This window comes from Piliocolobus tephrosceles, chromosome 13 (assembly GCF_002776525.5).
Source record: "Piliocolobus tephrosceles isolate RC106 chromosome 13, ASM277652v3, whole genome shotgun sequence".
In the NCBI taxonomy this organism is placed as follows: domain Eukaryota; kingdom Metazoa; phylum Chordata; class Mammalia; order Primates; family Cercopithecidae; genus Piliocolobus; species Piliocolobus tephrosceles.
The window spans coordinates 103,129,139-103,141,798 of NC_045446.1; the positions used below are offsets into that span (position 1 = coordinate 103,129,139).

At 47.0% G+C, this 12,660-nt stretch overlaps 1 protein-coding gene across 1 annotated transcript in view; it reads left to right on the forward strand.

Annotated features, from left to right (window-relative positions):
- The window catches only part of TTC12 (tetratricopeptide repeat domain 12), a 50,997-nt gene extending 45,359 nt beyond the window's left edge, over positions 1-5,638 (forward strand). Inside the window, exons 19-22 of the mRNA XM_023208251.1 lie at positions 1,430-1,531; positions 3,077-3,176; positions 4,081-4,306; positions 5,471-5,638. Of these exons, the coding sequence (XP_023064019.1) occupies positions 1,430-1,531; positions 3,077-3,176; positions 4,081-4,306; positions 5,471-5,546 (504 nt within the window). The 3' untranslated portion in view covers positions 5,547-5,638. The remainder of the gene's footprint in view (positions 1-1,429; positions 1,532-3,076; positions 3,177-4,080; positions 4,307-5,470) is intronic.
- The last annotated feature ends 7,022 nt before the right edge of the window (positions 5,639-12,660 follow it).

The following is a 12,660-nucleotide window of genomic DNA, read 5'->3' on the forward strand; positions in this document are numbered from 1 at the left end:
AAGTGGTAAGCACCACCGTTCTCAGATGGTCCAGACCTTTCCTACACTAGTCCCTGAGTAAATCTTTAGGAGAGCTCTTGGGCCAGATTTCCCCAGCATTCCCTGTGTGCCACATTGGGTGCTTCCCAGCTTGCTGGGCAGCAGCTTCACCATGGCCATCTGGTCCCAGACTAGCACAGTCTCCACAGTCCTGGGCCTGAAAGGGGATCTGTGGTGCCAACTGTAGCAAAATTCTAGGATCTTTAGGAAGCAGATTAGGGAAGCAAGATTGATAATACACAAGTTTATCTTTTCTCCCTCTGGAGTCCTCATTAAAATGAGATGAAAGCCATTGGGGGGAACAAAATAAATAAAGACCTACATTGACGGTGAACAGGCAATGGTTACCAATAGGTAAGTAATTTTAACAAGTTTCCTGAAGATGGAGAGCAGCTGCTAGGGTGGTAATTAATGAGGCAGGGCTGAGGAAACCTTCGTATAGAGTACAGACGGAGGAACACATAGCTGGTCAGTAGCAGATTTGCCTTATAATGAAAAGATCAAGATTTCAGAACTCCTGATACAACAGAGAGCAGAGGTACAAGGCAGTGGAGCTGCGTTTGCTGGCAGGCATCTATCCTCCAGGCATAAAGTCAGAACACTTTCATCCTTAAAGAACTGAAACTGGAGAAAACATTTTTCTTTCTGGTATATGGGAGTGCCACCTCTCTACCTTTCCATACTTCCCATAAACATAGTATACCCAAACATATTTTATTGCTTTTTTCGTACATGTGAGTGGGCAGGTAAGGGTCAACCAGACATTGCAGGAAAGCCACACACATAAATAGGAAAACCAAGATAAACATAAAAATTGATCCAAAAGAAATAGAGATGATACAGGAAACAGAAGAAAAAATAGTAACTATGATTTGTATCCTGAGAAAGATTAAAGATAGTTATATCCGTAAAAGACTAACAGCTTGCCATTTATTTTCAAGAGAGAGAGAGAGAGAGAGAGAGAGAGAAGAGCTGGGAAATAAAGTAAATGAACTATCCCAGAAACTAGAACAAAAGACAGAGGAAAAGATAAAGATAAATGACACAGAAGACCAATCCAGAAAATCAAACACCCCCTAATAAAGGGCCTGCTGATATCAGAGCTCTGGGAGGAGTCACAAGGGAGAACTTCCTTTCTCAGAGTTGAACTGGTTGATCCTGTGCGAAGCTGAAATAATATGGGCCTCTGCGTGGCAAGGGGCTATGACTGCAGCTCTGTGACAGTTTTATTAAAAAGAATAGTGCTTGCTATTATTTGGCCATCCTATTTTTTATATTTTGCTTCCAATGTTAATGATTGCTTTTGCCTCACCAAACTTCCTGTTAACTTTTAAAGGTTGTCAGCATTTCTGAAAAGGACATTTAATTATCCTCTTTCTGCTGTATTCAGAGAGCTGCTGGTGTTCTGAGCCGGACCCTTTCTTCCTCTCTGAAAATTGTTGAGGAGGCCTTGCAAGCAGGAGTGGTAAAGAAAATGATGAAATTCCTGAAGGTAAGATCACTTTATTGGTTACAACCCTGAAATGTACAGAAGTCTCCTATTTTATTCAAGGAACAGAATTAAGGTGGGTTTTGTTTGGTTAATGTGCTGCCATTTCTTCCTTGCTAGATTTTAAACTTCTTGGATAGGGATTTGCTTCTGCCTGTCTACCCAGACCATACTCTGAACATCAATAACAGATTGTTCAATAAATAAGAAAATTGTTCATTAGATACATCTATAACACTTTGGGAGGCCGAGGCGGGTGGATCACGAGGTCAGGAGATCGAGACCATCCTGGCTAACATGGTGAAACCCCGTCTCTACTAAAAATACAAAAAAATTAGCCAGGCGTGGTGACAGGCACCTGTGGTCCCAACTACTTGGGAGGCTGAGGCAGGAGAATGGCATGAACCCGGGAGGCAGAGCTTGCAGTGAGCCGAGATCGTGCCACTGCACTCGAGCCTGGGCGACAGAGCAAGACTCCATCTCAAAAAAAAAAAAAAAAAAAAAAAAAAAAAAAAGGACTGCTTACCCCTCAAGCCTGACTTTAAAATATATGGCCTCTGTTCTTGATAAAAATGATCTGAGTGGCTTTCAGGCACATTGTTTTGCTCAGGTTTTGCTACTCATCTATGAGACATGTAGCCTGCAGAATTACCATGTGGCCAAAGGATATTGGGATTTCCCTGTGAAGTGAGTGCGGTGAATCTAAGCAAGCCGGTAGAGCAGCTATCTGGATTCACCTGCAAGGGTGAAGGAGATTATTATATTAGAGTCCGTCTCAGAGTCCCACCTATGATTTGTGTGCCCATGAGGTCCACACACCCATGTTAGTGTGGTGACACATGGCTTTTATTCATAAAGCCTCAGGCTGAGTGGGCCAGGGAAGCATGCTCTGTGGGCTACTGCTGGGGCAGAGGTGACACCGAGGGGGCAGCACAGGGGGTCTGAAGTTTAGGCTGCCACTTGAACAATGACTGTCATTCATTATGACTTTTGCAAACCCACCAAAAGCTCCTGATGGCATGCATACCTGTGCATCATGCATGCATACATGCACACATGCCTTTTAAAGACCCCACATGGGAGATTGCAAGGGCGGTGTTCGACAGTTGTCGCCTCTTAAAATGATCTAGGTTCCTGAGGTTCCTCATGCAGGACTGTCAGCCTAACAGCCTTGGCAAGTCAGTCCTCATTCTCAAATGGGAAAATGACATGGGAGGGACTTTTCCTCCCTTTTTGGTAGGTCTGCCATTCATCAGCATCATTCTCTTCTCAGCCACTGGCTCATAAAGCCTTCTGGAGGCAATTACTCAGGTGTACATGACGGGTCTACGTTCCTGTCAGGGGTGTGGGCTGGGTTAGAGAGGATGCGGGTGACACTGTTCCAGCAGGGACCATGCCTGCTCACCAGGAAGCATATGCCGTTCTCCATAGAATTCTCTTTTCAGAGTTTAGGAAGCCACTAGCACTATAATAACTGCTCGCTGTGGTTTGTGGTCAAGAGCAATCATAGCACTGATTTTATTTTTCTGATTTCATTCTGAAATCTAGACAGGAGGCGAGACTGCATCACGTTATGCTATAAAGATACTAGCTATCTGCACGAATAGTTATCACGAAGCTCGGGAAGAAGTAATAAGACTGGATAAAAGTAAGTGATGATTTCCTTAAGGAGCCCTCATCCCAGAGGTTCATCCACCCTTGAAGCTGCAAAGGGAACTGTGGTCGAGGAGGAACTTAGCAGCAATGCTGTTAACCTCTCCCAGACTTCAGCAATGTTTACGGAAGATTTTCACGTCAGATCTGAAAGCATTTAATTAGCCTTTTGGTTGCACACAGGTAGGATGCCCAGACCGGAGACCCAGCTGACAGACAGCTCAAAGATAACAGGGTCAAAGCTAGGAAACTCCCTCCTCTGACCAAGTTCAGTTCTCTGCCTTCACAGAAGGAGGGGGGAAAACACCTGCAACATTTAGTGAACAAGGGAAATACCAGAGTCGGAGCCTAGCTTTAGTCCAGTAACTTAAACCAGCTGTAGTTATTCACAGCAGGCTTCCCAGGAGAGGCAGCCTGCTAATGTTCTTCTTACCAGCTCCCTGGAATGCGCAGAAGGTGAACTAAAGGAGGCTCCACCATGGAAGCTGGAGCCTTTCTCCTGGATCCTGTTTCATACCCTGCAGGTATAGGTTGCCAGCACATTGCCTCCCACCTGGGGGCTGTCGGATGGGACCTCTCACCCTGGTGCAGTGAGAGGTTAAGAACAGGGGCTTTCAAGAAGACAGGCCTGTTTGACACATGGCATTCATTCATCTAACAGCTGTGTTGTGCTGGAGACTGTTCTGAAGCTGAGATACTTCAGAGATTCAGCAAGGAGTTGAGGAGGTTCATATGCATTCAGTTAATGTTTGCCGTTGAGTCAGTGAATAAGTTCTGCTGCAGAGTTATTGGGGAAGCTCAGTGTCCACTGACACCTCCCTGCGCCCCTCAGGTCCTGTTGCCAGCCTCCTATTTGGGGATTAAAAGGAGCTGTTGCTTGTTCTCTTCCTTCCCTGCAGAGTTGAGCATTATGATGAAGCTGCTCAGCTCGGAGGATGAGGTTCTGGTGGGCAACGCTGCCCTCTGCCTTGGTAACTGCATGGAGGTGCCCAACCTTGCGTCTTCCCTGCTAAAGACAGACCTCTTGCAGGTCTTGTTAAGGCTCGCAGGCAGTGACACACAGAAGACGGCCGTGCAGGTGAACGCAGGCATTGCTCTAGGGAAGCTGTGCACAGCTGAGCCCAGGTATGCTGTGGACACGGAGCCAGGCTGACCCAGTGTCGGTCCCATTGCGGAAAGCAGCTGAGCTGAGGCGCTGACTTTTGGCTGGGACTGCGTGCCACACAGGATGCTGTGGGAAGCCCTCATGCTTTCTGTGCAGACCTAGGTTAAGCCCAATAGCTGCTTCTCTGAAGAAAGCCTTTCTAGCAGAAACGGGAGCTTTTGGGCTCCAACCAGAGAGGGAATCAGCTTGTCTGATGGGGACTTGCCGCTCACACTTGCTGCCGTTGCCTTCTCTCCATTCCATTTTCCGCTGTTCTGCATCCCTCTCCCTGTCTCTTTATCCTCCTTCTCCCCCACCCCACTCCACCTCCCCTTCTCTTCCCTCTTTTCTCTCTTCTCCACTCTTCCAGAAACAGACCCCCACTTCATGTTCTTTGCCTCAGCCTAAACAAATGGAGGAATGGCCAGCGAGGGTCATGTTCATGCAGAAGGAAACAGTGGAGAAGCAGAGACACAGAACAGCACGTCGAGGCCCCCAGTGAGCGAGGGCAAGAGATGTGGGCTGTAACTGTGCCCATGGCTTCTCTGTTAAGCTCAGACCTCCACTCTGCTCTGCTCCTGTTCTGATGTGCAGGTGCACCTCATTGCACGTGCTTCTGGGGGGTGTCCACCTGTGGCTGAGCGAAGGAGCCCTGGCATAGAGCAGGGGTAACCCCAGGAACTGAGTGAGAGAGGCTCCTTCCCTTACATCCACATGCCTTTAATTCCTCCTCTGTAGATTGAGGGGGTTGGCCTCGATAATATCTAAGGTCCTTTCAAGTTCCGTCTGGTTGTTCAAATGGAAGGAATAGTTAAAATCTTTCTTCTATAGAAAGCAAGCGCATTAGCTAGGATGACTTCAAAGTGGCAACCTATGGGGGAGTTCTCAAGAGCAAGGTCCTGTCTGATCAGCCTGACACACCTGCCACCTGCGGCAAGTGTTTTCAGTGCTTTGTGGGCCTCCCTGAGGGTCTTACTTACCTCTGTGATCTTTAGGGTACCCCAATGGCACAGCCACTTCCTGTTCCACCCAGTGATAGGACTGACGTTCTCAGCCAGCTTCCATCTGAGAGGGTGTTGGCTCTGGGTTCCAGAAGCCTGAACCGTGGCACTTATGTCCTGGGTTGTTTGTTTTGATTGTGACAGGTTTGCTGCTCAACTGAGAAAGCTTCATGGCCTAGAAATTCTCAACTCTACAATGAAATACATCAGTGACTCTTGAGAGATACGGTGTCTGTGTGCATTTGGGGAACACACAAATGCACTCTGTGGGTGGTTCCTATGCTAATAAAGACCTTTGATATATCCACTTCAGAATCAAATATTCATTGTCAGAGTGTTTGCATGTCGGGTTTTCATGGGTAACAAGAGAGTGGGCATTAGGCTGGCTGCTGTGGTGGACTCTGTGTACTGGCTTACTCAACTTCCATTGTACCCTCCTTTGAATGTTCCTTCCTGTTCTGTAGAAGAGAGAAACCACCTCACAAAATGCCACATTGCCCAGACTCCCGTGTAGCAACAATTGTAGATGGGAACTTGTGGCCAATCTAATGCCGCTTCCTACCCTTTTTGCTATTTTCTGCTGGCAGTATGCTGGGAACATCAGATTTGTTGGTAGCAGGATTTCAGCATCCATCTTCCAGCTGTGGAGTGCTGAGAGAGTTGCGTTGGCGTCATTAGTGGCCTGCAGCAGACTCCTGGCCTGCAGCCACTGCGTGTGCTCTTAAATTCAGTGGGGTGAGTGGTAGGTGGTGTCTCCCCTGTTAGGAAAGCTCTGCGTGAATCCTTCTGGGAATCATTCCTGGGGGTCCCTCCTGGCACCCTCCTCCAGCCCATCTGGTGGTGCTATAGGCACCCTGTTCCATGGGTTAGATTGTTCTCTGCTTAAGGTGCCAAAGCACAGGCTTCTCTTTCTGCAGTGAACCCTGACTGATGCGAATGTGTTCATTTCCCTACCCCACCTTGTACTCTCACCCCATCCCCAGAGGCAGTGCTCCCTTCCAGTTGCCCCAGGGTCGCTCTAAACCAGGGTCACCTGTGGACTACAAGTCCCTAAGTGAGAAGTCCAATAAGTGGCACTACTCTCTGGCTCCTGCTTACAATCACATAATCATTTTAGAATAGGAGGCAGGTACAGTGAATGTCATAGTACAGTGAATGTCAGGAGTCCCAGACCAAAGTTCCGAAGACTTTTGGTCCTACCCTGCTACCTGCCAGCCATGTGACTTTGGGCAAGTTGCTTAACCTCTCTGAGCTGTGGCTACTGCTTCTGGAAACACTTAATACCTGCCCAATCTACCTCCTCCGTTGTTGTAAAGGTTAAATGAAGTTTTGGAGGTGAAGGCACTTCGGGAATTATAAAGTGCTACCCAAATATAAGAGATTACCAGACTCTATCTTGAGATTGAGGGTATCGACTGTGACGTCAGTTGGGTTAAGTTTGAAGGGTCTGGGAAAGGGAGAAGCTCGTGTCCTTTAAGCAATCAAAGTTGGCCATTCTCTGAAGCATGTAGGAAAGGAAATCCTCCTCCAGGGAGATTTATTCAACACATCCAAAGAAAGTGTTCTTCACAGGTAAGGCAGCTGTTGGCTTAAATTAAGAACTCTGTTTCTGAAACCAATATAAATAATTGGCATTTGGTGGCACGGGGGCGGGCAGTGGAAGAAAATCAATGGCCTGAGCCCCTCACTCAGATTGATTTGTACTGCACATGGCTGGAGGGAGCTCACTGGGGCACTCTGTGGTGGCACCCTGGGTGGCAAGCAAGTGACAGGCCACTGTAGAGAAGCCAGGACCTGCCCATCAGTCCTATCATGCAAACAAACACCCTTCAAGAGACTACTGAATTGCAAGGGGAGAACAGCTTGATGCTAATCAGAGCACAAAGAAGAAAATTAGAGGGTGCAGAAGTTGCTGTTTTCACAGAGAATTCCGTGGAGCTTTGAAAACAGAAAGGCAGTTTGTGTTCATAACCACCAGGCCTGTCTCCTTTGAAGTTCAGGCCCCTCCTTCCCCTGCCCTGGCTGCACTCCTTGGCTCTTGAAAATGGCTATTATAGGTGTATTCTCTTCCCCAAAGAGTGGGGAATGTCAAATTATGTTATGATTATTGCTCCAGAGTGCCTGCCAAGAGCAGTCATCTCCAATTTGGAGGAGTCTGCTGCACCTGAAGCTGTCTCCTCACAGGTGGGAAGAGACGTTTCACATGCTAGTGTTCTCCCTCTCCAGTGTGGATCCACCCCCGCCACTGCCCCAACCTTGTTACCCCAACACATGCTACTGTTGCAAACCTTCCAGGCAGCATGGAAAATACCAACGCCATCTTCAAGAAGGCCTCATCTCCACTTGCCAGGAGCCCCGATACCACCCTTGGAGACACAGCTTGTTCCGGATAATCAGAGTCTTCTGGTTCAACAAGCAGAGGAGCTGGGATTTTCCATCCTAAAGAGGATGTGGCTGGGATGGAACTCCATCACCATCCTGAAGCCACAGCAGAGGTGGCAAGTAACAGACAGTCCAGAGCTGCTCACTGTCTTCATAGATGACGTGAGGATGGCGGTTCCAGTGCACCGCAAAGTGGGACTGAGGTTCAGAGTTGAGGGGAAACAATAGGACGGGGCTGTTATTGTAAGCACGTTCTTGAGGATTGGTTCAAATAAGAGTTTCTTGGAGAACTGAGGGAAAGAGTACAACTAAGAAGTATCAGGTTGGTGCAAAACTAATTGTAGTTTTTGCCATTAAAAGCAATGACAAAAACTGCAATTTCTTTTGTGCTAACCTAATATTCTGAGGACAGAAGACATTTAATCCCACATGACTTTTTTTTTTTTAAGTAAGAGGTCTCATTTTCTAAATAACTTGAAAATAGAGGCTCTCCAAGGGTTCCATTAAAGGAGAGAATAATCAGAGGTGAAGAAAACCCATTTAGAACTGACTCCCTTTCCCATGGAATGAGCTTTTGGTCCTCACAGACTGGCATCCTGCAGACACGCAGAGAGAATAAATCCTGCCTGTGCATTGTTTGTTTGTTTGTTTTGAAACAGTCTCACTCCGTGGGCCAGGCTGGAGTGCAGTGGTGCGATCTCGGCTGACTGCAACCTCTGCCTCCCAGGTTCAAGCGATTCTTGTGTCTCAGCTTCCTGTAACTGGGATTACAGGCATGTGCCTGTATCCCAAATTTTCATATTTTTAGTAGATACGGGGTTTCACCATGTTGGCCAGGCTGGTCTCGAACTCCTGACCTCAAGCGATCCACCTGCCTCAGCCTCCCAAAGTGCTGGGTTTACAGGAGTGTGCCACCATGCCCAGCCCCCCGTGCATTTTGCCTTTGCTATGCACTAGGCACCCTATCAAAACTTGAAGATCTTGCCCCAACATAAGCCTCATAACGACTGTGAGGCAGGTGTTATCTCCACTCTACAGGTAAATAAACTAAGATATAAAGAGAATACTACTTTCCCACCCAGGATCACATAGCCAGTAAGCAGGGCAGTCAGAATTTGACCCCAAGCTGTGTTCTTAACTCTTCCTGCATGTAAAACATTCCTCTCCGTACTGTGACCTGCAGAAAAGTCACCACATTTCTCTGAGCCTCAGTTTCCTCTCTATAAAATGGAACATCAACACCTACCTCTTCTGTGGTTTGGATATAATATACATGAAGTACCTAGCATAGGTGACTGACAGATAGAAAGTGTTTACTTAATGGCGACTCTTTTTGAGACTGGAAATGACCATGAACCCATTATCTGCCCCCTGCCACCCTCATGGATCTGCTCATCTTCCTTGGTCCGCCGTCTCACTGAAGGCAAGCATGTATCTGGCTCTGTTTACCCCAAGAGCCAGCTGCCAGCCAGCAGCCTGCCTTCTTACATGACCCCATGGCAGCAGGGGCTGAAAGCACTGGTCTTGGGTGGGATGGGGTTATCCCACCCAAGACCAGAGCCCACTCAGGGCTCAGAGATAGGGTAGCAGTGCTCCTTGTCAGGGCCTGGGGCCGGGGGTGCATGGGCATCAACAGGACCCAGTGTGAAGTGGAAGGTGCTAGGATCAATGCTCTGAAGTCCTCTTCGCAAACAGATACTACTCTGTTACTTGCAGTTCGTCCTCAGTTTATAATCAGGAAAACCTGTTGATTGCAACGACTGTAGCTCCAATCATATATTCATCAGGACGTCATTAGCCCTTTTCTCCTAAAGCCCCAGAGCTGCATGCCCCTACCCTCCCTGATGCCCTAGAAAGAGGAGTGCTAGCCCAGCGGGACATCCAGTTGCCCGGCACCTCCTCCAGCAGCTCCCGGCCCTGTGGGTGGCTGCATGCCAGCCAAGCACTGGGCTTCTGTGACCTGAAGCTGCTGGATGACTTCTTTCCTTTTAACAAGACTTCTAATTTGATCTCAATTTCAAAAAGGCAAAATGATGAATGAGTTCTCCCTGGAGATATTCTGCCCTGTGGTCTGATTTTGCCCAGGGGCTGGATCAGGCTTTCCTGGCTGCTGTGAGGCTCAGCCCTGGCTTAGGTGGGTGGCAGCCTTAGGGTGCTGGCAAAGCAGGGAACAATGGGCTGCCAATCACCTCTGCCAGCCACCCCAGCCTCAGATCTCCCCAGTTCTGGAGCAGGGCTCCTGTCACCAGGGGGTTGGAAGGAGCTGCTTTAAATGAGGGAGGCTGCCTGCCAGATGTACCAATTCAGCTCAGCCGGAGCATCACTCCATTATCACAGCTGTCCCCAACTTTATATTTGGGCTTCTTATCTTCGGTAGCTCTGGATGCTTATTTAGATCCCTCAACTCCCCTCAGGCAACAAGCACACACATACACATCCCCACACACACAAGGAGTTCATCTTGCTGCTGCTGAGAGATGAATTTGCACATTAAAATAGGTGAGTTAGTGTGCAAGGTGATTTAGACTAGATCAAAGGCACAGCAAGATAGTAAGAATTATTGAAACAAGATGCTGAAGAAAAGGCTCCTAGAATGTCCAAGCTGAAAATTATTCAGGGATCATCTAATCCTCTACAGTCATCCCTTTGTATCCACCAGGGATTGATACCACAGATACCAAAACCCGGGGATGATCAGGTCCCTTATATGAAATGCATCGTATTTGCATATAACCTACATACATCCTCTCATACACTTTAAATCATCTCTAGATTGCTTATAATACCTAATACAATGTAAATGCTATGTAAATAGTGGATATACTGTATTTCTTAAAATTTGTATTGTTTTTTATTGTTGGAGTGTTATTTTTAGTTTTGTTCCCCAAATATTTTCACCCTGCAGTTGGTTGAATCTGCAAATTTGGAACCTGAGGGTAAAGAAGGCCGACTGTATCTGCTTTGTTAGAGTTCATCTGATTCATTGTCTAAATACAATTAATTGCTCCAAAATAGCTAGTCCATGTCCCCTTATTTCATAAATAAGGTATCTCAGACTCAGAAAGGCCAGGTGAGGTATCTTCAGTGTCCTTACCTTTGTTCAAGAATCCTCTGAACTAACGGTCCAGAGTGAGGCAGGGACTCCAATGAGACCCAGGGAGGCAGGAAGCTCAGTGGTGGGAGTGCAGGCTCAAAGCCCTCCTCCAGCTCACTTGAAATTTCATAACCTCGCTTTAAGTTTTAAGTTTCATGACCTTAGTGAGTGGCTTAGCCCCTCACTAAGATTGCCTTGTCCGTAAAAGGCAATAGGGGAGATATGATACCCACTTCTTGGGTTTGTTGTGGAGATTAAATGAGATGATTTCTATAAAGCTCTCATCACCATGCTTGGCACATGGAAGCCCTGAGGAGATGGGCACTCCTGTTGTGGTCGTGTTAGTTGAGCATACCTCTGTAGATGCCCCCGCCCGGCCATCCCTATATGCTCTTTTCTGGAGTTCTTAAACGTGAGGATTTTTATCACGGTCGGAAGGGTTTCTATGTGACTCTACCCTAAAGGTGGGTGATAGAGAAGTAGGCCTCCAAATGGCAGGCTGGGCTGGCAAGGAGGGCCAAGAGAATCTAGGTGGCACACACAGCAGGCACAGGTAGAGCATGAAGGATTGAAATGTACATTCAGTAGTATTCGGCGTTGCTGAATTCTGCGCTGCATAAACATCAAGGGAAAATAAGAAAAAGATGGGCGCTGGATTTGGTTAACTTGACTTATTGCCATAGCCTCCTTGCTGATCTCCCCATCTCACTCCACCTTCTAAGCCATCGTGCACACTGCAGCCAGGAGAATCCTCTGAAACATCACTTTCATTATGCTGTACCCCTTCCCAGGCACCTTCTCACAACTGTCTACAAGATAAAGGGCAAACTCATTTACTTGGTGCATCTGCACACGTGCGTGCGTGTCTGCAGGGGGAGTAAGACCACAGAGCTTTTTAAATTCTCTGAAGTTTTCCTGATAAAGCGCTCCCATTATTGTACTTTAACTCTTGTAGGCTATAGATGCATTCCGTACACTGCATATGAGTAAGAGCTATGATTCGTAAGTTGTAGGTATAATTTAAAATAAGCATATCTATTATTATCCCTCAAATTATTTTGCTTTACAAATAATAGTGACAAAATTCTACACGGCCTTTGCACATAAACCATCCAACATAATCTCAACAAGCCTTAAAGTAGGCTTGGTTTTAGGGTCACGTTCTTGTTCCCAGTTAGGCCAGCCAATGTTGGGCATCTACCCTGGGTGTCATTGCTCACTGTGGTCCAGGTCCAGCATCTCAGGGAAGCCTGAGCAGTGTTTGTTGAAGGGCAGCTTCCCACCATACCATCTCTCCTCTTAGGCCAGCTTCCCAATGGGTGTCTGCAGGCATTCCACTCACTCCTCTCTCCTCTGTTTCAAAGACCTTCTCCTTTCCTCTCTTTAAATCTTACACATCCACAAAGCCCCAACATAATGAAAATGATAGGTGTCACCTGTTAAATACTTGACTGGTTCCAGATCTGTCTAATGAAATGGGCACTATCATTATTCTCCCTTTACAGGTGAGGAAACTGAGGTGCAAAGCAGTTAAGCAACTGGTCCAAGATCTAGACCAGGTACTCAATCACTCCACTCCACATGCAATTGTACCCAACCCATGCGATTCATCCTTTCCCTGAATGCTTGTGTTGTGCTGCCTTTTAAATTCATAACATAATGACTTCATTGTTATGAAATTCTTTTCTGTGTCTTTATTTTTTCTCTCCCACTAGAATTTAAACTCATTAAGGATTTGGAAGATTTCTTCTCCTGTGAGAAGTCTTATGGACAAGAAAAAGAGAATTAGGCATAGACAGAAGGGGTGTGATCACCCTACTCTGAGCATGTGTCATTCTGGAGGACAGGACCTTGAATT